A 23,125-nucleotide genomic window follows, 5' to 3' on the forward strand; every position below is an offset into this window, starting at 1 on the left:
TTGTCTTTCAGCCAATTTTCAGCGTCCCACTCCTGACAAGACAATGAAGGAGCATAGAGAGACCCTGCTCCAACTCCCCCATGGCAGGAGGTCTCTCTTATACCTTTTACACGATGATAGGCTCCGAAAGTGCGGACTTTTGGAGGAGGGCCAGTCCACCTCTGACTGGTCCAATAAAAAGTATGAACTTTGGGAGTAGGTGCCTCTGCCCACGGGCGTCCTCCCTCCGAGGAGAGAGGCAAGGCCCCTACTTCCAGTCCGTAGGAGGAGTCCGCCGTCGGGGAACGAGGCCAATGACGAAGCCTCGAGCCCAGATTCGGGTGAAGGTAAAGCCCTCCATACCTCAAGAATGTGGTCCCCCACTCTACTAAAGCATAAGCCCAATAGGTTAGTCTCATGCCCACAGGATAGATAACACTTCTACATATGGAGTTGGGTAGACGACTGTGTTCATAGGTTTGATAGTGGGCTTGGGAAGTACGACACCATGTATACTACGGACGAGGTGTGGAACGGGATAGCTGTTCAGTACGGAACCAATGATTATAGGGACCTTTCGAGGTTATCACCCACCTATAGGGAAGGTCCTCCCCCTGCTTCTTCTGAAGATGGGGGAATTTCATGGTCCCCGAGCTCTAGCTTAGGGAAGAGTTCCAGTTAGGTCTTTTCTTTACCTGGTTTTCTTTTCTCTTTCCAAACTTATTATCATTGTCTAACTTAGATTGGAACTGCGCAGGTGCCATGGATTCCAATCTCGACGCTGTGCTTTTTAGCGATGGGGGAGCCGGAGCTCAGAAGAGCAAACGTCCGAGAATACCGCGGAGATCCGACCGACCATCCAAGATCCCTAGACGCCACGAGACGACCCCAACGGCCCAGACTACTGCGAGCACAACCGCGGAACCGACTGTCCAGGTTGATGTGTCTGACTCGACCGCGCCCCTCTCGCTTCCTCCGACCGATACTCAAAGAACAGTCGGTCGACCCCCAAAGAAACCTTCTGTCTCCAAGGTCCAGCTGCCGACGGCCCGACATCATATTGAGGAGTTCGTGCTTGATGGCACTGCTGGGACCCAAGGGGCTATGCTCAGCTCGGATGTCCTCTCTCGAGTGGGTCAGAGCTTTTCAGGCTTCGGCGCCGACCATTGGGACCTCGTGTACAAGGCCTCGGACTGCAATACTCTTTATGATAAGAGTATCGAACTTACTGCAGCGGTAAGCTTCGCAACTCTCCTTTAAATGTTTATATCTCAGCTCGCGATCTAATTCGTTCTTCGTATTTCAGGCCCTTGTCGTCTCAGCACAACTTAACTATAAGCTGACCAACGAGGTGCACATGAGCATGTCTCTGGCCCAAAAGTCGAAGGATCTTGAGCTTAAAATGGCTGAAGAACTCAAGGACTCGAAGTCTGAACTTGAGAAAATGAAGACCCGTCTCGAGGAGCTGGAGAAGACGAATGCCGAGCTTGAACAGGCGAAGACTCGTCTTGAGAAGGCCAATGCCAAGCTCGAAGAGGAGAAATCTGCCACCTTCGACATCATGGAGAGCGAGAAGGCCTGCCTCCTGGACGAGTATAAGGAGCAGAAGGAGAAAGCGGTCGACCAAGCCATGTACAAACTTTGGGCTGATAATGCTGACCTCGATACCAGCTTCCTGGGCCCTCTCGAGGCCAAATATGTTGAGCGGTGGAATGCCCGTCTTGAGGCAAGTGAAGCTGCTCGAGAGGCTACTCAGAAGGATAGTCATGCTATTCGTCCTGGGGGATCCGGTGCTACTGATGCTGAGAAGGCCAAGGAGACTCCTCTTCCTTAAATCTGATCTCGAGGAAATCATTTATTGGGGCTGCGTCCCCTTATTTTTGTAACTATTTTAATTTATGCCCATGGGGCTGATACAATTTCTTTAAATATTACTTATATATGCTTTACATTTCTTGGCTCGAAATATTTTGCACATTTTTTATGGATGAATCATTTATGTTTATTTATTCATACAAACATATTGTGGATTTAGGTTCGAAACTCAATGCATTCATGCACAGTTTGTTCAAATCATCCGCTTCCGACCTCGTTATTTTTCAAAGTCGGATATTACTTTAACCATGAACCCAAAAGTACTTATATGGTATGTAATGCGAATGATTTGGTTATATCTTTTTTGCTTAGTTACTTTTCCTCGTCCTCGGTTTTCATTCCAAGGTTAAGAGTTTGAAACTATTTTTCTTTAAGATATTCCAGCCTCGATCTCGACTTATCCCGAAGTAGGTTTAGGTTCCTACTTATCGTCGATTGGTTTTTTTTTTTTTTTTTGCTGGTTTGTTCCAAACCTGTTGAGTTTGCACATTTGGTTAATTCCAAACGTTTTCTGTTTTTGATAATTCGGTTATGTCCGAACTATCTAAGCTCGCGCATATGGTTATATCCAAATGCTTCATATTTTTGATAACTCGGTTATGTCCGAACTATCTAAGCTCGCGCATCTGGTTATATCCAAATGCTTCATGTTTTTTATAACTCGGTTATGTCCGAACTATCTAAGCTCGCGTATCTGGTTATATCCACATACTTCATATATTTTTTATTTTTTAAGCCGATGGTATATATACCAATGATGCCCCCTTAATATCCTATGAGTGTGACCATAGGTTATTAAATTAAGAGAGATTGCAAAAATAAAAAATAAAAAATAAAAAGAGATAATATACTGAATGAAATAAATCTTTATTTGATGGTAATCAAAAGACAAACAAACTAATACAAATAGAAACTCATGGTTATAGGCAACACTTTTCCTACACTACTGATAGTAAGGTCTAAGGTGTTCGCCATTCCATGCTCGTGGTACTAGGCTCCCGTCCAATCTCGCAAGTTTGTACACACTAGGCCGGATGATTGACTCTATCTGGTACGGTCCTTCCCAGTTCGGCCCGAGCACTCCAGTTGCTGGATCTCGAGTTGCCAAGAATACGCGTCTCAACACCAGATCTCCCATTCCGAACTTTCGATCTCGAACCCTCTTGTTGAAATATCTGGTAGTTCGTTGTTGGTAGGAAGCATTTCTCAGCTGAGCCTCTTCTCTTTTTTCTTCAATCAAGTCTAGGGTTTCTTCGAGCTGAGTGTGGTTTGAACTTTGATCGTAAATCTGAGTTCGGATCGTTGGGATTTCTACCTCAATGGGCAACATTGCCTCGCAGCCGTATGATAGAGAGAACGGGGTATGTCCTGTTGAGGTTCGAGCTGTGGTCCTGTATCCCCAAAGGACTTAGGGAAATTCTTCGGGCTACCGTCCCTTTGCTTCCTCCAACTTTTTCTTTAAAGAACTTTTGATAGTTTTGTTCACAGCTTCGACCTGGCCATTCGCTTGAGGGTGAGCCACTGATGAAAAACTCTTTATTATACCGTTCTTTTCACAAAAGTTGGTGAACAAGTCGCAATCGACTGGGTTGCGTTGTCGGATACGATCTTCCTCGGCACTCCGAATCAGCACACGATGCTCTTTACAACGAAATCAAGGATCTTCTTTGAGGTTATAGTTGCCAATGGTTCAGCCTCCGTCCATTTTGTGAAGTAATCCACGGCGACTGCAACATATTTCACCCCGCCTTTGCCAGTTGGGAGAGAGCCTATGAGGTCGATGCTCCATACCGCGAAAGGCCATGGGGATGTCAACATGGTCAGCTCGGATGGTGGGGATCGGGGTATCGTGACGAATCTCTGGCATTTGTCGCATTTCTTCACATACTCGAAAGAATCTGTTTTAATGGTTGGCCAGAAATATCCCTGGCGTATGATCTTCTTGGATAGGCTATGCCCCCCGGTGTGATCTCCGCAGAACCCTTCATGAATTTCTTCAATGATTTTCTTAGCTTCAGGAGGGGTTACGCACCTAAGTAATGGCATGGAATATCCCCTTCGGTATAGCTTTCCATCCAAAATGGTGTAACGGGGAAGTTGATACATCAACTTTCGAGCCTGGTTCCGATCTTTTGGAAGAATTCCATTTTCGAGATAATCAACTATCGGGGTCATCCAGGTCGGCTCTGTTTCGATCATACACACATCTTCCTCTTCTGGCTCGTTAATGCTAGGTGTTGATAGGTGTTCTATGGGTACAACATTCAGCTCTTCATTTTCGGCGGATGTGGCGAGTCGAGCTAAGGCATCTGCATTTGAGTTCCGTTCTCGGGGAACCTGTTCGATTGCATAAAACTCGAAATACTCCAATGCGGATTTTGCCTTCTCCAGATAAGCTGCCATTCTAGTGCCACGAGCCTGGTATTCCCCTAGGATTTGATTAACCACGAGCTGGGAGTCACTATAGCAGTGTATAGCTTTAGCTTTGAGCTCCTTTGCTATACGAAGTCCCGCGAGTAAAGCCTCGTATTCGGCCTCGTTATTCGATGCTTTAAAACCAAATCTTAGGACAGAATGAAATCTGCTTCCTGCGGGGGTAACCAAAATGACCCCTGCCCCTGCTCCATTTTCATTTGACGAGCCGTCGACGTAAAGTTTCCACAGCTCGTGGGTCGTGGTTATTACCTCGTCGTCGGCTATACCCGTACATTCCACTATAAAGTCCGCCAATGCCTGTGCCTTAATGGTCGTTCTCGGGTGGTATGGTCGTTCTCGGGTGGTAAGTGATCTCGAACTGTCCGAGCTCAACAGCCCATTTAAGAAGTCGACCTGAAGCTTTTGGTTTAGACAGGACTTGCCTAAGTGGTTGATCAGTCAGCACATGGATGGGATGTGCCTGAAAGTAGGGGCGGAGCTTATGAGATGAATGGATTAGACTGAGCGCGAGTTTCTCCATCAATGGATATCTTGACTCTGCCCCTAGTAATCTTTTACTGATGTAGTAAACGGGTCTCTGCACCCTCTCTTCTTCTCGGACGAGCACCGCGCTTATCGCGTGTTCGGTAGTTGAAAGGTATAGGTACAGTATTTCCCCCGTTTCAGGTTTTGACAGGATGGGTGGTTCCGCAAGGTGCTTTTTGAGCTCCTGAAAGGCCAGTTCGCATTCCTCCGTCCATTCAAACTTCTTACCTCCTCTCAATAAGTTGAAAAATGGAAGACCACGATCTGTAGATTTCGAGATGAATCTGCTTAGGGCTGCCATCCTGCCAGTCAGACTTTGGACGTCTTTATGCCTTCGAGGTGAGGGCATGTCAATTAGGGCCTTGATCTTGTCGGGGTTAGCCTCGATTCCACGAGAGTTCACAATAAAACCCAGAAACTTTCCTGAAGATACCCCAAAAGTGCACTTCTGAGGATTTAGCTTCATGTTATACTTCCTGAGCACGCCGAAGCACTGTTCGAGGTCATCAACATGGTTCTTGTTAAGTTGAGACTTGACTAGCATGTCATCAACATAAACCTCCATGTTGTTCCCTATTTGCTCTGAAAACATCATGTTTACGAGCCGTTGGTACGTGGCTCCAGCATTCTTGAGCCCGAATGGCATGACATTATAGCAGTATAGCCCTTTATCCGTGATGAAGCTCGTATGTTCTTGGTCGGGGGCATGCATGGGAATCTGGTTATATCCAGAATAGGCATCCATGAACGACATCAGGTCGTGCCCCGCCGTGGCATCCACGAGCTGGTCAATCCTTGGTAACGGAAAACAGTCTTTTGGGAAAGCTTTGTTAAGATCTGAGTAGTCAATACAAGTTCTCCACGTCCCATTGGGCTTTGGGACCAACACCGGATTGGCTACCCAGTCAGGGTAAAAGGCATCCCTAATGAATCGGTTCGCCTTCAACCTGTCAACCTCCTCCTTTAGCGCCTTCTTTCTGTCTTCGTCCAGCTGTCTTCGCTTTTGTTGCTTTGGGGGAAAGCTTTTATCTATGTTTAGAGCGTGGCTTGCTACATTCGGGCTTATCCCTACCATGTCTGAGTGTGACCACGCGAAGACATCCTGGTTTTTCTTCAAAAAACAAATTAATTGCTATTTTGCCTCGTCTTGGAGGTGTTTTCCGACCTTCACCTTCTTTGAGGGATCAGTTTCATCGAGCTGAATTTCTTCGAGCTCCTCTAAAGGTTCGAGGTCAACTTTCTCCTCAATCCTCGGATCAATCTCCTCGTCAATTTCTAAAACCGTTCCGTCTTTGTTTTGTATGATAACGAGTGCTTGAACATTTGTTTGTTTCTTTCCCCTCAAGGAGATGCCATAGCATTCCCTCCCTGCCAATTGGTCTCCTTTTAATGTCCCGACTCCGCTAGGGTCGGGAACTTAAGGGCCAGATGCCTTACTGATGAAACTGCCCCCAGCCCGACCAGGGTGGGTCTCCCGAGCAGCACATTGTAGGCAGATGGTAAGTCTACTACCACGAACTCCATTATCTTGGTCACCGAGACTGGATAGTCTCCCAAGGTCACGGGGAGCTCAATGGATCCCATACAGGTAGTTCCTTCTCCTGAAAAGCCGTACAAAGTAGTTGCACATGCTTTCAGGTCGCGAAGGGAGAGTCCCATCTTCTCGAGGGTTGCTTTATAAAGGATGTTGACTGAGCTCCCATTATCTATGAGAACTCGGTGGACCTTTTTATTGGCCAGCTGAAGAGTAATGACCAGCGGATCATGATGAGGGAACTGAACATGGGAGGCGTCTTCCTCGGTGAAGGTTATTGGTTGTGTTTCAATCCTCTGGCTTTTTGGTGCCCTAGGTTCGGGTTCATAAGGAGACCCGTCCCCTGTCTTCAACTCGTTAACATACCTCTTTTGGGCATTCTTGCCCCCTCCTGCGAGGTGAGGCCCTCCCGAGATGGTTATTACATCCTCTCCATCAATCGATGGGGGCCTGTCCTCTTCCCGAGCTCGGGAGTTATTGTTTTGCGTCGTCGGGGGCGCGGCTACTCTCTGGCTCGCGGCCGTCTGACCAGTACTCTGGTTTTTGACATATTGTCGGAAGTAACCTCTCGAGATCAACCCTTCGATCTCGTCCTTCAATTGTCAACATTCATCTGTTGTATGCCCGGTGTCTCTGTGGAACCGGCAATATTTACTGGAGTCCCTCTTGGATTTTTGATTCCTCATCGGGTCCGGGCGCCTAAAGGGGACCTGGTTTTCATTAGCCAGGTATATGTTCTCCCGAGACTCATTGAGCTCGGTGTATACCCTATACACAGAGAAATACCTCTCCCCTTTCTTTTTCTTTCCTCCCTCAGCTTCGAGGTTACTTCCTTCGTTCTTTTTACTCTTGGAGGGGTTCTTCGTGGCAGGCTTTGGAGCTGCTGGGTCCGCCGAGGTTGAGGCAGAGTTGATGTTTATCGTTGTAGTTTCGGACTGGGAAGTCGCTTTGAGCGTCGACCTCGCTTCCTCTACATTGACAAACCTCTGCGCTCGTCTGTTAAACTCGGTTATTGACCTTACCGGTTTCCCTTGCATGTCATCCCAAAGGGCACTTCCCGGTAATACACCAACTCGGATAGCCATTAGGTGCCCACTGTCATCTTCATCCCGAGCTCGGGCGACTTCCAGATTGAATCTTGTTAGGTAACTTTTTAGTGTTTCGCCCGGCTGTTGTCGAACGTTAGTTAAGGTGGATGCTTCTGGTCTGACCCCCATCATTGCTCTGAACTGCTTCTTAAAGTCTTTAGACAACTGCTCCCAAGAAGTTATTGAGTGCCTCTTATATTTTTCGAACCAACTTTTGGCAGGTCCTGCCAATGATGTTGGAAACAACATGCACCTGAGCTCGTAACCCACATTACTGGCTCTCATGATAGTGCTGAACGTGCTCAGGTGACTACACGGGTCGGTCTTTCCTTCAAACGTTGGGACGTGAGGGATCCGAAACCCTTGAGGAAATTGAGTGTTGGAAATATGGGGAGCAAACGGCTCGAGCTCCTCGTCAGAGTCCTCATATCGACCATTTCCTCGTTCATTCTTTAAAAGCCTAAAGGCTCTTTCGAGCTGATCGATTCTTTCTTGGACTGGGTCAGTAGGAGATACTGTCTGGAATTGGCTGTCATCGATCACAATCCCAGGCTCGCGTCTCCGCGAGGGATCTCTACGCCTATTCAAGAGATCCCTCAGGCCCGGATTTGTTTGATCTTCATTACCCCGACTCTGGTTCAGATGATTTCGCAGGTCGGGACGATTCTTGCGGCTTCCGGTATTCTTACGACCTCGGCCATGCTTACTGACTGACCTGGTATCTCCGGAATCTTCACTGGTAAGACTCATTTCTTGGTTATTTCGTGATGGATTCTTCCCACGTCGCCTCGTCTCCGCAGTGCGAGATCGAGACGTCTGACTTTTCTCAGACGGGGCGCCTCTCCGCTCCTGGAAAGTCTCCTTGTTTCCTTGTCTTTCCCCCGCACGCCCTTCATTCTGATCTCGAACGGGTTGAGCGTTCCTGCGAGGGGGGGGGGGGGGCGAAGGATATCTTATGGGCGACGGAGGAAACCGTATAGGCGACGGTGGCTGCCACCCTTGTCGCGGCCTAGAGGGTCCGGAATTCGCCCGAGATGGTTCAGTCGCATTTGGTGCGCTCCCAGGTACCTGAGTTCGAGCCTCTGCAGGGGTTCGGTTATTCTCAGTTCCTGCAGGCACTTCCACAGGCGGGTTAGCCGGGGCCCGAGCCCGAGTACTCCTCTGGGGCCTAGGTGGAGCGGATGGCTCTGCTGGTGCCGGAGGTTGAGTCGGCCTCCTTGTGGCAGAATCTTTTCGTGGACGCCCACGGGGCCTCCGGGGAGGAACATGCACGTCCCTTGGAGGAGGGACTTGGTTTTTGCGTGGAGGCGGGGGCTGAGCCACCTGCGCCTCTGCGGCTATCCTTGTCAACTCTTCATTCCGTTTGTTGGCCTCTGCCAACAGCTGCTTCAGTTGCCGGTTTTCAAGTTCCACAATAGGAACGTACCGCTCCGGATTGTAGTACATATCCTCATCCCTTGGCGGAGGGGGTGGTCCCCGGGAATCAGAGGATCCACTTCTCTCTTCAACATCCGGATTCTCCATTGCCTGTTTTCCAGGACGTTTTGGGTAATTTTCTTCAGGTGTGTTCTGATTGTTTGTGGCCATGATTCTCTCAGGGATGAATGCTTAAGGCTCTCAATGAAAGCACCAATCTGTTGACGCCGTTTTTCGTCAACAGTGAAAGGAGAGCACGTAAACAATAACTGATACTGGCCAATTAAAATATGACAATACAAACACACGATTTTTACGTGGTTCAGCAGTTAAATCTGCCTAGTCCACGAGTCTCTGTTATTAAACTCAAGATTATCTCTGAAAATTCTTAAGCATGAATTCTTCAGAGTTTTCTCTCAATGTTCAGAATTTCGGTCCCTTACAATGGCGCATGACCTCTCTATTTATAGAGAAGGCTGCGGAATACTATCCCACATATTTTGGGTAGTTACTCTTTGTGTGTAAATAAAATAAATGGCTTTAAATGCCTATAATCAAATATAAAAGGAAACGTCCCCTGAAGACTAGGGGACGTATAACTGACCAAATAATATCCCACGATTCTAGGGGATTTACAGTAATAAATGAGGATTACATCTCGTATGGACAACACTTATAGATATTCAAGGTTTTTATCATATATCTCTAAGGCCTTAGCTTCCCAGGTTTCTTGTCAGCTTTCGAGCTAGAGACATCTCCCGAGGTCACATGGCTTTCGAGATCGTATGTGCGTCGAGCTCGGGACCCCTGATCCGAGGTCATCCCTGAGGATGGATGCGTCTCCAGAGCTACCTTTCGAGATCATGTACACTTCGAGGTCACCATATTCGGGGTCGTCTATGCCTTGCAGGCTCGATATTTAGTCCTGGAGCATACTCTAAACCTTACGAGTCCAATTGTTTGTGAATCCAACTTTCGAGGTCACATTTAACATGGCTCGAAAACTGGGTACAACAATATGTAATTTTTCTTTTCACTTGTGTTTGCCTGATTTTAGCAATGTCAAAATGCTAAATAGGAGTGCTACATGATATAATTTTTTTATGTTTAAATAGTGTATTACGTATGTATATTTATGAATAATGTTGTATTCATGGTTAATGATAAATTGACTTTAATGTTAAATATTTTTTTTTTTGACAAAGTTAAGTTTAAATATTTAGTATGATACAAATAGTCTCATTTTTTATAATAACATTTAATGTGGAAATCAATAAGCGAAAATCATGGAATTACATATGCAATCAATAAAAAGTTAGTATCGGATACAACGGTAGCCAATGTCCAAAAACAATTTCTCGAACCATTTTACGTAACACTACTTTTCAACTCTCGAGAGGCCACTAATCCATGCACGTATTTGTCACGTGTAATATATTCAGACACGACCGCACAAGAAATGCCAAAACTAGCTCAGCTCATGATTCCTACAGTGGACTCCCCACCACTAGATTGCGACCCACGCTCCTCCCCATTTACGCACTTCGATAAGCACACAGACAATACAAACGTACTAACGCGTTCCAGCCTGGCTTTCCCAAATTTCTCTCTGTTTTTTTTTATTTCTTTCTTTCTTTGTTAGTGTTACTATGGTATGATCTCGCTCCCACTCAATTCCCCGGTCCCACTTGGTCTTGAAATTACATTTTTACCCTTGCATTTGTCCATTTCCTTTCCCCTAAGCTAAGGCAATCGAAGAAAAGAAAAGAAAAGAAAAAAATATATAGTTAAATTTAATTCAGTTTTTCGCTCTCTTCTTCTCTTATCTATTTCCTTACCGATTAAGAGTAAGAGACCATGACACCTCACACTCACAATACTCTTTCCTCATTTTTCTTTTTCGTCGCCGTCGTGACCTTACCATTCACGGCGGCAGCGACTGCAACAAACTTCGGCGACCTTCCGGGGTTCCGAGAGGCACCTGCATTTCGAAACGGTAGGGAATGTCCCAAAACGACATGGTCATCAGCAGTGGAGAAGAACTCCTTCAACCCTTCCTTAATCCACATCGCTATGACTCTCGACGTAACCTACCTCCGCGGCTCCGTCGCTGGCGTCTTCTCCGTCCTCCAACATGCTTCGTGCCCGGAGAACATCGTCTTCCACTTCATCGCCACGCACCGACGCGCTGAGCTCCGGCGAGTTATTGCCGCCACGTTCCCGTACCTGAGCTTCCACCTCTACCACTTCGACACCAACCTCGTCCGCGGAAAGATCTCTTATTCCATCCGACGCGCCCTCGACCAGCCGCTGAACTACGCGCGGATCTACGTCGCCGACCTCTTACCCGCCGGGGTTCGCCGCATCATCTACTTCGACTCCGATCTGATTGTCGTGGATGACGTGGCGAAGCTTTGGAGCATCAATTTAGGCCGCCACGTGGTCGGAGCTCCGGAGTACTGCCACGCCAACTTCACAAATTATTTTACCCAAAAATTCTGGTCTAACCCGGTCTTCACGGCGTCGTTTCGGGGAAGAAAGCCCTGTTATTTCAACACGGGGGTAATGGTGATCGATCTAGGCAGATGGCGCGAAGGTAAGTACACGGAGAAGGTGGAGCACTGGATGCGGGTCCAGAAACGGTACCGGATCTACGAGCTCGGATCCTTGCCTCCGTTTCTACTGGTTTTTGCCGGAGACGTTGAGAGAGTAGAGCACAGGTGGAACCAACATGGGCTCGGAGGTGACAATCTGGTGGGCCTTTGTAGGGACCTACACCCTGGGCAAGTGAGCCTCCTCCATTGGAGCGGAAAAGGGAAGCCATGGCTTAGATTGGACTCCAGAAGGCCCTGTCCGTTGGATAGTTTGTGGGAACCGTACGATCTGTTCCGTCACTCTTCGTTATTCTCAGACAGCTGAGATTGAGAAAAGATAGGAATGTGCATCGTGAATCATGGAAGCCCGTCGTTTCATATTCTTTTAGTCTTTCCTTACGACGTCGCATCGTCGTTCGGGTTGGAATCGTAGCAGACACGAGTGAAGCTGAATCGGACTAAAGCATGGAGAAGAAGGAGAGAGTGAAAAGACGGTTGAGGACAAAACATTCTGCCAGCCTGTACAGACGTCGATAGTATTTTTATTATTTTATTTATTTTATGTTCCTTTTTCTCTCAAGAGAAATCAAAAATTTGAAGATAACATTGTTTTTGTCTCCTCCTCCATCGGTAAAAAAAATTGACTGCCGTTAAAGATTGATTTTACTTCTATGATACGTTAAAATGGACAAAAATGCTTAATGGAAACGTCGAATTTGATGCCTTATTGGTTAATAATAAATCCAAATTATTATATTTGTACCTAAAAGAAACAAAGAATAATGTGTGGTAGACTGGTAGTTGTTGTAGTGGATTACTTTGTTGCAACTCTCTGAAGATTCGAAAATCCAAATCAAATTTCTCCCATACCTTACATCTCTTAATAATATTAATAACCATTATAATTATTTTATTTATTTTTAGTATTGTCGGTAGTGACTTTATTTATTATATTATTGGTAAAGTGATTGTCTACCAACATTATAGACTTATCTGGCTAAGAAATTAATGCATCAGTAATTATTAGTAGTAATATTGCTGAAGCAATTAAGTTTCATCTAAAATAATTCAGTTTCCCTCCTACCCGAGCCTTTTCCTTCCCCTTTAGAAACTAGGGTGTCTCTTTAAGTTTCTATTGGCTTTATTGACTGGAGCGCTGCTGTCGCTTTGATGGGCTTCGATGGGTGCTTTGGCCGCGAGGGCCTTTCCCTTGTAAGTTGCATAGGACGGTTGTGTGGTGAATGAAATTATCAATGCAAAGAATCTATGAAGAGCACAAATGAAAATGTTTTTATAGGGCTTTGCAAAAGTTACAAAGCATAGAGGCAAGAGCTTTATTAATAGGCAAATGAGAGAAGAGTTTTACAATCAATTAACAGAGAGTAATCAAGAATTAACAACTTAAAACAGTTGTAACTAATCTTGTTGAAACAGGGAAATAACAAGATAAAACTAACAAAAGCCTAAACATTTAATTGTGTACCATCCCCCTTGCAAAACTGAGTGGAACACACTTTGAGCTTGGACTTGAGGTAAGTGAAACGTTCAGTGGATAAAGCTTTAGTGAGGACATCATCAACTTGATCAAGAGATGGTACATAACGAACTTGAAGTTCTTTTGCCAAAATCTTATCCCTGACAAAGTGAAGGTCAATTTCTATGTGTTTAGACTGAGCATGGAAGACTGGATTTGTAACGCCCTACTAATCCAGGATCATTACACTGTGTGTTTGAAATAGTACTTAACTTGCTAGACGAGTCATTTGGACTTGGAAAGTTTAATTAAACTAACTCAAGGTTATATTTTAAAAAATTTGGCTGAAAGAGTAATACTTTTCATTAAAAGAGTTTAACATATACATGGGATCCCATAAAACATTTTATAAACTGACAAAGAACAAGCAACTACAAAATAGCCATCCTAAGCGGCAAAACAGGGCTCACCCCTAGTTCCTCCCAAGCAATCCCGGCCATGGCGATCGAGCAGGTTGCATATGTACACGTTGCTCCTCAAGCTCTCTAACTCATGGCTGGTTCAGCTTATCATTGTCTTTACCTACACCATAGAGCACCTGTGAGCCAAGGCTCAACAATAAAATTGCACAAGGCATAACAATATACTCAAATATTCAAAAGCAATAAACGCATACTTCACATATATTATATACATTCATTCCAGACATATAACTTGTAAATACATTTCGCAGATAACGAGAACATTCATTCTAAATCCTATAATTAGTTACACGGTCTAGGAAAACAGTCATGTCGAACGGCCCAACCGAGCGAGGTGCATACTCAAGCACTCAGCTCACGGTCCATGTCGAGCAAGAAGGGACTGCACCCTCGAATTGTTCTTGCCCTCAGTTATACAGTCCGAGAAAACAGTCTTGCCTAACAGCCCAACCAAGCGAGGTGCATACTCAGGCACTCAACTCTCGGCTCATGTCGGGCAAGTGGGGACCACACCCTCGCATTGAACTTTCCCTTCGACCTGCGTGCCGCACTCTTTGTCGAGCGGCCCAACCGAGCGACATGCCTACTCAAGCATTCAGCTCGCGGTTCTTTCCAGGTGAGTGGGGACAACACCCTCATACTAAACTTGCCTTTTCGACTTGCATTCCGTGCGTTGCCGAGCGGCCCAACGCTCAATGCGATAGCCAAAAACCAATTAAACCATATATATTCACATATGATTCGAAGCTAATAAGCATACAAACTAATAGCTCATGTGCATATGTTAGTTTTCTTACCTCTAGCCCTTAACGAGACACGTATCACGACCTCGAGCACGATCCCTTCCTCCTGAGCCTATCGATATACCCTAGTCACAAACACAATATAGAATAACTATCAATAATGAGCAATTAAAGGCTTCCAGACCGAGTCCTAGCCTCTAGGACCTTGAATTCTACCAAACCGGGTAGTAGGTTCCTTCCTGAGCCTTTAGGTTTGAGTTCTCGCAACTCAAAACCTATATTGGCTACATTCCCCAATTAGAGCCGTGACGTACCCCTACAAGGGTCGCGACGCTCAATTAGGCAGAGAGTTCCCAGCTCAAATTTGGCAAACACATGCTGCGACGCAGCCTACTAGGCGCCAAGGCGATTCGGAACCCCACCTAGGCTATTGGGTCCAAGAACAGCACAATGGCGCAACCCCATGAACCCATAATTTCTGGGTTTTTTTGCACTTTCTCCCAAACTTAATTCACCAAAACTCATCCCAATGGAGTCTCAAGGCCAAAACTAAGCCTCAGAGTCATTATAACTCAACTCAAACAACATTGAAACACTAAAAACACACCAAAATCCCATAATCACCATTTGAGTTCAAAAACTCATTTTCTAACCAAAACCAGAAATCAAGAGCTCCAATTCGTGATTCAAACCACCACAAGCCTTTAAATTCATTTATAAACCAATTCCTAGCCTCAAATCAATCTTTAAACATCACCAAACATGAAAAATGAGTTTCAAAACCCACCACAACCAAAAACACCAAGAACATGATAAACACTTAAGCAAACCCTTACCTCAGTTGCAGAATTTCAAACTTCTAGCTCTCCTTTGGTCTCTCAACCGCCTCTAAACCCAACAGAAAGCTCCAATTACTCAAGATTTCTCCCACAAGTTTCCTAGCTTAGCTTTCTTCAAAGTTTCTTCAAAGGAGGACCAAGAGAGAAAAACAAAGAGAGGGAGAAAAGTGCATCACACAACATGACCCTCAGTGCTTAGCACTAAGTTAATTTGTGTCTACCCAAGTGGTCAAAAGACCACTTTTCCCTCACTCAAATCCATGCCCTTTTGACCACACCAAGGGCATTTTTGTCATTTTTTGGGGTTCCCACTAAACCTTAGATGACACTATAAATTCCCAATTAATTCCAATATATCCAAGTGATCATTAAATTAATTCCCATTACCCAATAAATCTCGGTAATGTGCTAAAATACCAAAATACCCCTAGGCTCACCTCAAGCCGGGTATTAATCCCTGTTGTGACTAAACTGCTATCTTGCTCAAAAGGATCGACTTCTGCTGAATATCTCAAATGTATACTCACATAACAGTGTAGGCTCAAGCATATAGTACATACAAGCACAGATATACCCTTAGCAGGTTAAAATTACAAAAATAACATTTTTTACCAGAAACAAGCCAATAAGCACATTTAATACACTTAAACATGGACAATCAGTCATATAATAATATAACTCATGCAATTCACATAATCACATAATAGTCCAATTTTGTTCTTCTACCCCCCTAATCAAGGCATTAAGCCTTATTATGAATTTTTGGACGTACATGATTTGCAGAAAGAGAGACAGCGCCTTGGTTATCCACCCAAATTATAGGAGAAGCAGGAAGCAAGACATGAAGTTCTGTAAGAACAGAGGTGAGCCATTTTACTTCTGCAGTAGTATTTGCCAATGCTCGAAATTCACTCCCAGTGCTAGATCGAGCAACCACTTGTTGCTTCTTTGCAGAATAAGAGATTAGATTATCACCTAGGATAACCACATGTGGAACACCTATTGTAACGCCATACTACCCAGAGACCGTTACGGTGTGCATTTTAAACAGTGCTAAACTCGCTAATCGAGTCATTTGGCCATAATCATGTAACTAAGTATAATTAGCGGTTTAGGATTAAAATTTTTGGTTAAGATACAATGTTTCACTAAAAAGTTTAATGTATACATTGGGATCAAGGTTAATTACAAGAAAATATTTACAACCAGCCGACTTAAGCGGCAAAATAGGGTTTAACCCTAGTTCCTCTTTAAACCCTCGGTCGTAGCGGTCGAGCAGCCGCATATGTACACATCGTCACCTAAGCTCTCTAACTCAAGGATGGTCCAGCTTTCTTTTGCCTTTACCTGCACCACATAGCACCCGTGAGCCGAAGCTCAGCAAGAAAACTCAATATGCTCATGAACAGTAATAACATGTTTCTAAATCATAATGTGCATGCCTAGCAATAATAACATTATTCATGCATGCAAATAAGTCCAGATAATGATGGGGGATCCTGCTCTCCTGAATGGATGATTATCAAGTCAATCCTAATCAGATGAGTGATTAACACTTTGAGGTTCTGATAACCATGATGGGGCTTGTAACCCTAATCAGATGAGTGATTTAACACTTTGAGGTTCTGATAACCATGCTGGGGCGTATAACCCTAATCAGATGAGTGACTGATGAGTAAGTCACTAACATAAACCAGATGAGTGACTGATGAGTAAGTCACTAACATGGGCTCCACACCCTCAGCCATGTGACGATGTAGTCACATGGGCCTTCTAGCACTGGCTCTAAGTGACTAGCCATTAGGCTAGACAAGTGTTTTTAGTTTTCATCGAATTTGAGGTCGGTCAGGCATTAATGCTCATGATGAGTTATTCAATGCTTATGTCGATTAGATCTAATATTTTCAGCTTGTGTTGAACACATCAGTGTCGTTCTTGACTCTTAAGCCAATACCATACGACTCGTGCCGATTTCTGACTCATGGGTCAGTGCCACACACAAGTAAGCAATGCAACCAGGCATATATCATATGTCAAACATCCAAATGTAGGACATTCAGCATGCTTACTTAAAAATCACTAGCATAATTATGATCATACACAAATACAGAGACTCAAGCTCTGATCAATCTCATATTCAATATTCATGTCATGCCCTGATCACATATTTCTCATGCATCACATACTGGGTGCAGTTTTCTTACCTCTGGTTCGAGCGTGAAATAATAAACGAACAACCCTTGAGAACGATCAATCATTTGATCCCTTAGTGGTCACCTAGTCATAACCAAATATGGAATCCAATTAATGAAATCAACAATAAAAGGTTCTTGACCAAAACCTCACTCTTGGGACCTCGAATCGTACTCAAACGGTTAGTAGATTCGATCCTGAACCTTAGGAATTGAAACCCCGAGCCAAAAACCCTCAAAAGTGCCAATGTGAATCAGGAAAAGCAGGGTAGCGCTACCCCCCTACCGCCCCAACGCTACAGCCAGAGCTGTTTGGCCCTGGACAGCGCTGTAGCGCCCTCCCTTGGGCACTATAGCGCTAGGACCAGACAGAAACAGCCTTGGTTCTTCCTCCTTCAATTTCACCATTTCCAACCTTAAAAACTTGACACCAAACTCCATCCAAACCCCCAAATGAACCCAAATATCTACTCTACATGTCCTTGGCATCATAACCCAATCAAACTTTGCCAAAAACCCCATTGAATTCTCAATGATCCAGCTCAAAATTCCAACTGAAAAACAACTGAAAACAGAGCAAGAAACCAGAGATTTCAATGGCTAGAAACTTACCTCAAGCTCAGAATCACACCCTCTTCAATGGTAGAACGTAACCCTAGACCATCAAGGTTCAACTCCCTAGCTTGGTTCCTCAACTAGATCTCAAAAATTCAAAGAGAAAAGGAAGAGAAAAGATGAACAGATGAAGAAGAAGTTGATGCTCTGTTTTGGTTTAGTTCTACAACCTTCTTAGTTCATATATATCTTAAAGTCAAAAGACCAAAATGCCCTTAGGCCTAAATAAAACCCTTAACAGCCACCACGGGCAAAATCATCATTTCCCGTCTTTCTCGTTAATCATAATTAATACCCTCCAATTCCCGTTATTCCAAATATTCTCAAATGCCAATAAATCATATCCCATTACTCTTTAATTCCTGATAATATTCTAATCATCAAATTACCCCGAGACTCACCCCGAGCCCCGAAATTAGCCCCGTTATGACCAAACCGATAACTTACATTCAAAGATCGTCTAATGCCGAATGGCTCGAACAAATCCACATTATGATATGGCCTTATTCAAAATTTTCCAACATGCATGAAAATATACAAATGTGCCCTCAACGGGCCAAATTACCAAAATGCCCTTATAATGAAAAATGAACCCATATGCATGCATTTATCATCATATAATAATATAATTCACATAAACATGCATATAATCATTTAATAACATAATAAATAAAGTATGGCCCTCCCGGCCTCCTAATCAAGGTCCTAAACCTTATTAGGAAATTTGGGTCATTACAACTATCCCTTCCTTACAGAAATTTCGTCCTCAAAATTTATCTGAACCGCCCAAAACATAAATCCCGCATAACTGATTCTAGTTTCCTAGGTCATTCCCTCGACCTCACTGTTTCTGTATCATACCTTAACTAAAGGTATAGCTGTGCTTTTCAGAACCTTGTTCTTTCTGTTAAGATCTAAACTGGCTACTCCTCATAAGATAACTTAGCCTCAATCTCCAAATTCCCATAACTCAACACACGAGTCTCTTCTAACCCATGTCCTCAACATGGAAATACAAAATACATTGTATACTGCCAACAATGCCAAAGATAAGGCTAATCCAAAGTCAACCTGACTGGTCCTATCCAGGACTCAAATGGTCATATTAATCTAGGGCTCAACTTGCCCTTATCTCCTCACCCCTTCCCATGGTGATACTTTAAGGAAGATGCAATCTTCTACTTGGAACTCCATGTTCCTACTTTTCAATTCAACAAAACTTTTCTATTTACTCTGAGAAGTGAACATCCAAGCTCTAACATTTTCAATAACCTCAATGGTCCTCTGGACTACCTCAGGATCCAAAATCAACATCTCACCCATCTCATTCCAATGAATGGGTGATGTACATTCCTTACTATACAACATTTCATAAGGTGCCTCTCCAATACTGGATAACTCTCTCTCTGATTTACCATCAATCTGAGGATAATGAACTGTACTAAACTCCATCTATATACTCATTTCCTTCTGTAACCTTTCCAAAGACTTGGAAATAATAACAAAGTCTTCATCTGATAAGATAGACCTTGAATTCTATGAAGGCGTACTATCTTTCTCACATAGAGATCTGAATATTGATCATCTGTGTTACTCATCCTCATTGATAGAAGTGAACTCACTTTCAAGACTAGTCCATAATGACCCAATCCAAATCACGCTAACCCACTCTCCTGGGCAGCCCCACCACGAAACCTATCGCGATGTTTCCTTATTTCCATTATAGAATACTCAAAGGTTGCAATGGCCTTACTGATTTCTGATACTATGTCTTGACCTGCTAACAGGTTAAGAACTTTGCCACATATTCTGATACGTCCCTCTCCATCCCAGGCCACCACTATAAAGCTTTCAGATTTTGTTGCATCTTCCATGATGCCTGGATGAAGAGAAAAAGAGAGTAATATGAGATCACTACTACAAAAACACCATTTTAGGACACTTTTTTTTATGACCCTCACCTAGATGCGAGTCCTAAAACCAACTCCTGGACTTACACGAGTCCTAAAAACTATGTGTGTACTCAAAGTTTGAGTTTTTTTTTTAAACAAACACCTCCTGGACTTTTTAGGACTCGCAATATTTTTAAACTATGTGTGTACTAAAAGTTTGTTTTTTAAATATACACCTATTAGATTTTCTTTAGTTTCTAAATTTTTAATATTATATTAACTTTTTATTTATAATAATTTCTATATAAAAATTTAAATTTATTATGATATAATGAATAATATACTTAAATTTTATTTATTTAGCATATTTATGATAAAATTAATTAAAAAGAGTTATTTTATTGATTGGTTAAATATTATAAAATAATTTTAAAATTTCACGAATAATATTGGTGTTTTTATTTTTTAAAATCCACGTTGAAAATATTTTAAAAAAAAAAGAAGCAATAGTTCACATTAAATCAGATTTTGTTTAATTAAATAAGAAAAGGGAGATAAAAATACTAAATCCCTAAATGAATCTCAAAAATCCCTTCTCTCTCCTCTTTCTTCTTCCCAGTCGATACCATTCTTTCTTTTCCTCTCTCGCATTTCAGTCGGCCAGACCAGATGAGCCATCCCCGGCCACCACCCAATGACACGCACCCCACCACGAGCTTCCTTGGTCCCCGAAACCCCCAACCCGTGAAGCTCGCCTCCCCACTCGCCGGCCTCCGTCGCGATTGGCTCCCCGAAGTTCCGTTGCCGCTGTGAGTTTGGAGGATTGTTCTGGCCTCCACCATGGACGATGAAGGCTCCTGCTGGCGACGACGATGGCGAAGGTGACGACGAAGGCTCCTGAGCTGGTGAAGTTCTCAGGCGTGGGTGGTGCTGCCATTCTCTTCAAGATAAATTTGTATTAATTGACACTTATGTTAATACCATCTCCTATTAATATTAAGCTTCCTATGATTTGGGCATTTGTTTATCTTTTCCTTTCTTTTTGTTTTGGTTTTGTCAGTGTATTCTTATTCTGAAAAAAAATTCCTAATTTTTGATGTTTTAGTGTAACAGAAGCTTGTTAGAGTTGGACCAAAATTGGATAATATTTATAGAATTTTTTTTAATGGGTTTATTTTCATTTTTGACTGACACCCTTTTAACCTTGACAACTTTTGAGCCTTATTATATAACAAAATCAGGTCTTCATTATTCGTTTTGATTGAAGCTTTCTTCTGCAAGGCTTTTCTTTTCAACCATGTTTTTATTAAATATCAAATGTTTGATATTAGTAAGAAAAAAAAAAAGAACACACAAACACAACTGTCGGTAGCATTCGAAGAGATAAAGATGGCATCTCATCTTCTCTCGTTGTCCCTATCGTAAAGCTTGGTTTTGCTGTCTGAATTTACATCACTATTTTAATTTTATGATAATATGTCATCAAACTTTTTAATATTGATTTATTTTATTTTTAAATTTTGAGTTTATACAAACATCTCTTTTTATACCTAGTCAGGATTTCAAAAAGAAAATGATACCCTCATTTCAATTGTTTAAATTGTTTCTTCTTACTTTTTTCTTTCTTTCTACTCTCGCTCACATCCCTTCAAAAAGACTAGTGTTGACCGCGTTTTTGGCCAACGACGTGAGAACGTCAAAAACGATAAAACCTTCAAGAGAAATAAAACGACACAAACGGTTTTGAAAAGAAAGTAAATAACACACAATTTTTATAGTGGTTCAGCCCCAATATGTTGGTAATAGCCTAATCCACTTAGAGTTGCGATTATAGATCTGTACTCAAGATCAGATGAACTGAGCCAACTGAGTTTCTTCAGTACAGATTACAAGAATACAAGAATTCTTTCAAATATAAGCACTTTCTCTCTCTAGAAAAGTCAGACCCAAAATTTCCCAAAAGTCTCAAAAGATGCCCCTTTATGATCCCATAAGCCATATATTTATAGGCTTAGGATCATACATCTGCTATCCCCTAGAATCGGGATATTTCATTATATTTATTATATTTAAATTACAAAAATATTCAAAATGTAACAGAACACCAAATTTGTGGGAAGAATGAGAGATTCCCGCGTATGCCAAGACCGATTCTTGTTGAAGCCGTTTCTGAGAACATTGACGTAGTCTGTTCTATCTGGTTGATGAATATCACCTTCTGGTCGGCCATACCTCTACTGGGCAGTCATGCACTTAGCTGGTAGGACATGCACTTAGCTGGTAGGACATGCACTTGCTGGTCGGACATGTGCTTCATTTAGGGAGCAAGGTCATTCCTGGGCAGCAAGGTCATTCCTGGGCAGCAAAGTCACTACTGGGCAGAAAAGTCATTCCTGGGCAGCAAAGTCATTCCTGGGCAGACAAGTCACTCCTGGGCAGAAAAGTCATTCCTAGGCAGCAAAGTCATTCCTGGGCAGACAAGTCACTCTTGGTCGGTCATGCACTTCTCTGGTCTAACATGGCACACTGGTCTAGCATGACATATCTCTGGTCTAACATGGCATATCTGGTCTAACATGACATATCGCTGGTCTAACATGGCATATTTGGTCTAACATGGCATACTGAGCTACTCCTAAGCCAAGTCACTTTATCACAACTCTGAGGAGCCAAAATATTTATTGACTTATTAATGTGTCTTTTACGGACCATGTACTGCCACTTGTCACCTCTATTGCCACGTCATTTATCTCCAATTTTTGGGGATAACAACTAGTAACAAAAATTTAGATAAAATTGGAGTTTATTGTTAATTAAAATTGACTTGATAGTATTATATGGCTCTGTTTGTGATTATCAAACATGGAAAGTCCAAATCTAATATTAAAACAAATTAGAAAGATTCAAAATATTATTTTTTAAATGTAGACGCAATAAATCCCATAATATTATATACATTCATTCACATCCAAGTAAAGAAATGAAAATGATGATAATAATTGGTTCACCTAGCTAGTCTCTACCACTACATTAAGTTCTAACAGTATTGAAGAAGTATTATGCTCATCTTCAAGGTTACCTGTTCAAACCTTTTTTCTTCTCTTCATAGGTACTCGTATGTGCAATCAAGAAAGTGATTTCACGAGCTTCCCAAAACGTAAAAACCATAAAAAGATATAAATTCATTTACTAGTTGTATAGATAGTTTCTCTTAGTAAATATTTCTTAAAGAAATGATGTTATTAGAATAAATATTCTCACAAAAGTATTATTATTGTAGTAGTGTATAGGGAATGAGTTTTATTTGAGAATATATGTTAGAAATCTTATTATTTGCTTGATATTGCAAAGAACTTAAATGTATACAATTATATACAATTTCATGGGTAGATATGATTTTTATAATATAATTTAGTGGTTTATTTAACAAGCTTTCTAGCA

At 42.7% G+C, this 23,125-nt stretch overlaps 1 protein-coding gene across 1 annotated transcript; it reads left to right on the forward strand.

The window, feature by feature from the left end:
• The first annotated feature begins 10,640 nt into the window (after window positions 1-10,640).
• Window positions 10,641-12,108, forward strand: LOC133822769 (probable galacturonosyltransferase-like 3). The gene has a single exon (XM_062255211.1). It carries the CDS (start codon window positions 10,711-10,713, stop codon window positions 11,770-11,772), a length of 1,062 nt encoding a protein of 353 aa, XP_062111195.1. The 5' UTR covers window positions 10,641-10,710; the 3' UTR covers window positions 11,773-12,108.
• Window positions 12,109-23,125: the final 11,017 nt, after the last annotated feature.

This window comes from Humulus lupulus, chromosome 3, assembly GCF_963169125.1.
Source record: "Humulus lupulus chromosome 3, drHumLupu1.1, whole genome shotgun sequence".
NCBI classification, from domain to species: domain Eukaryota; kingdom Viridiplantae; phylum Streptophyta; class Magnoliopsida; order Rosales; family Cannabaceae; genus Humulus; species Humulus lupulus.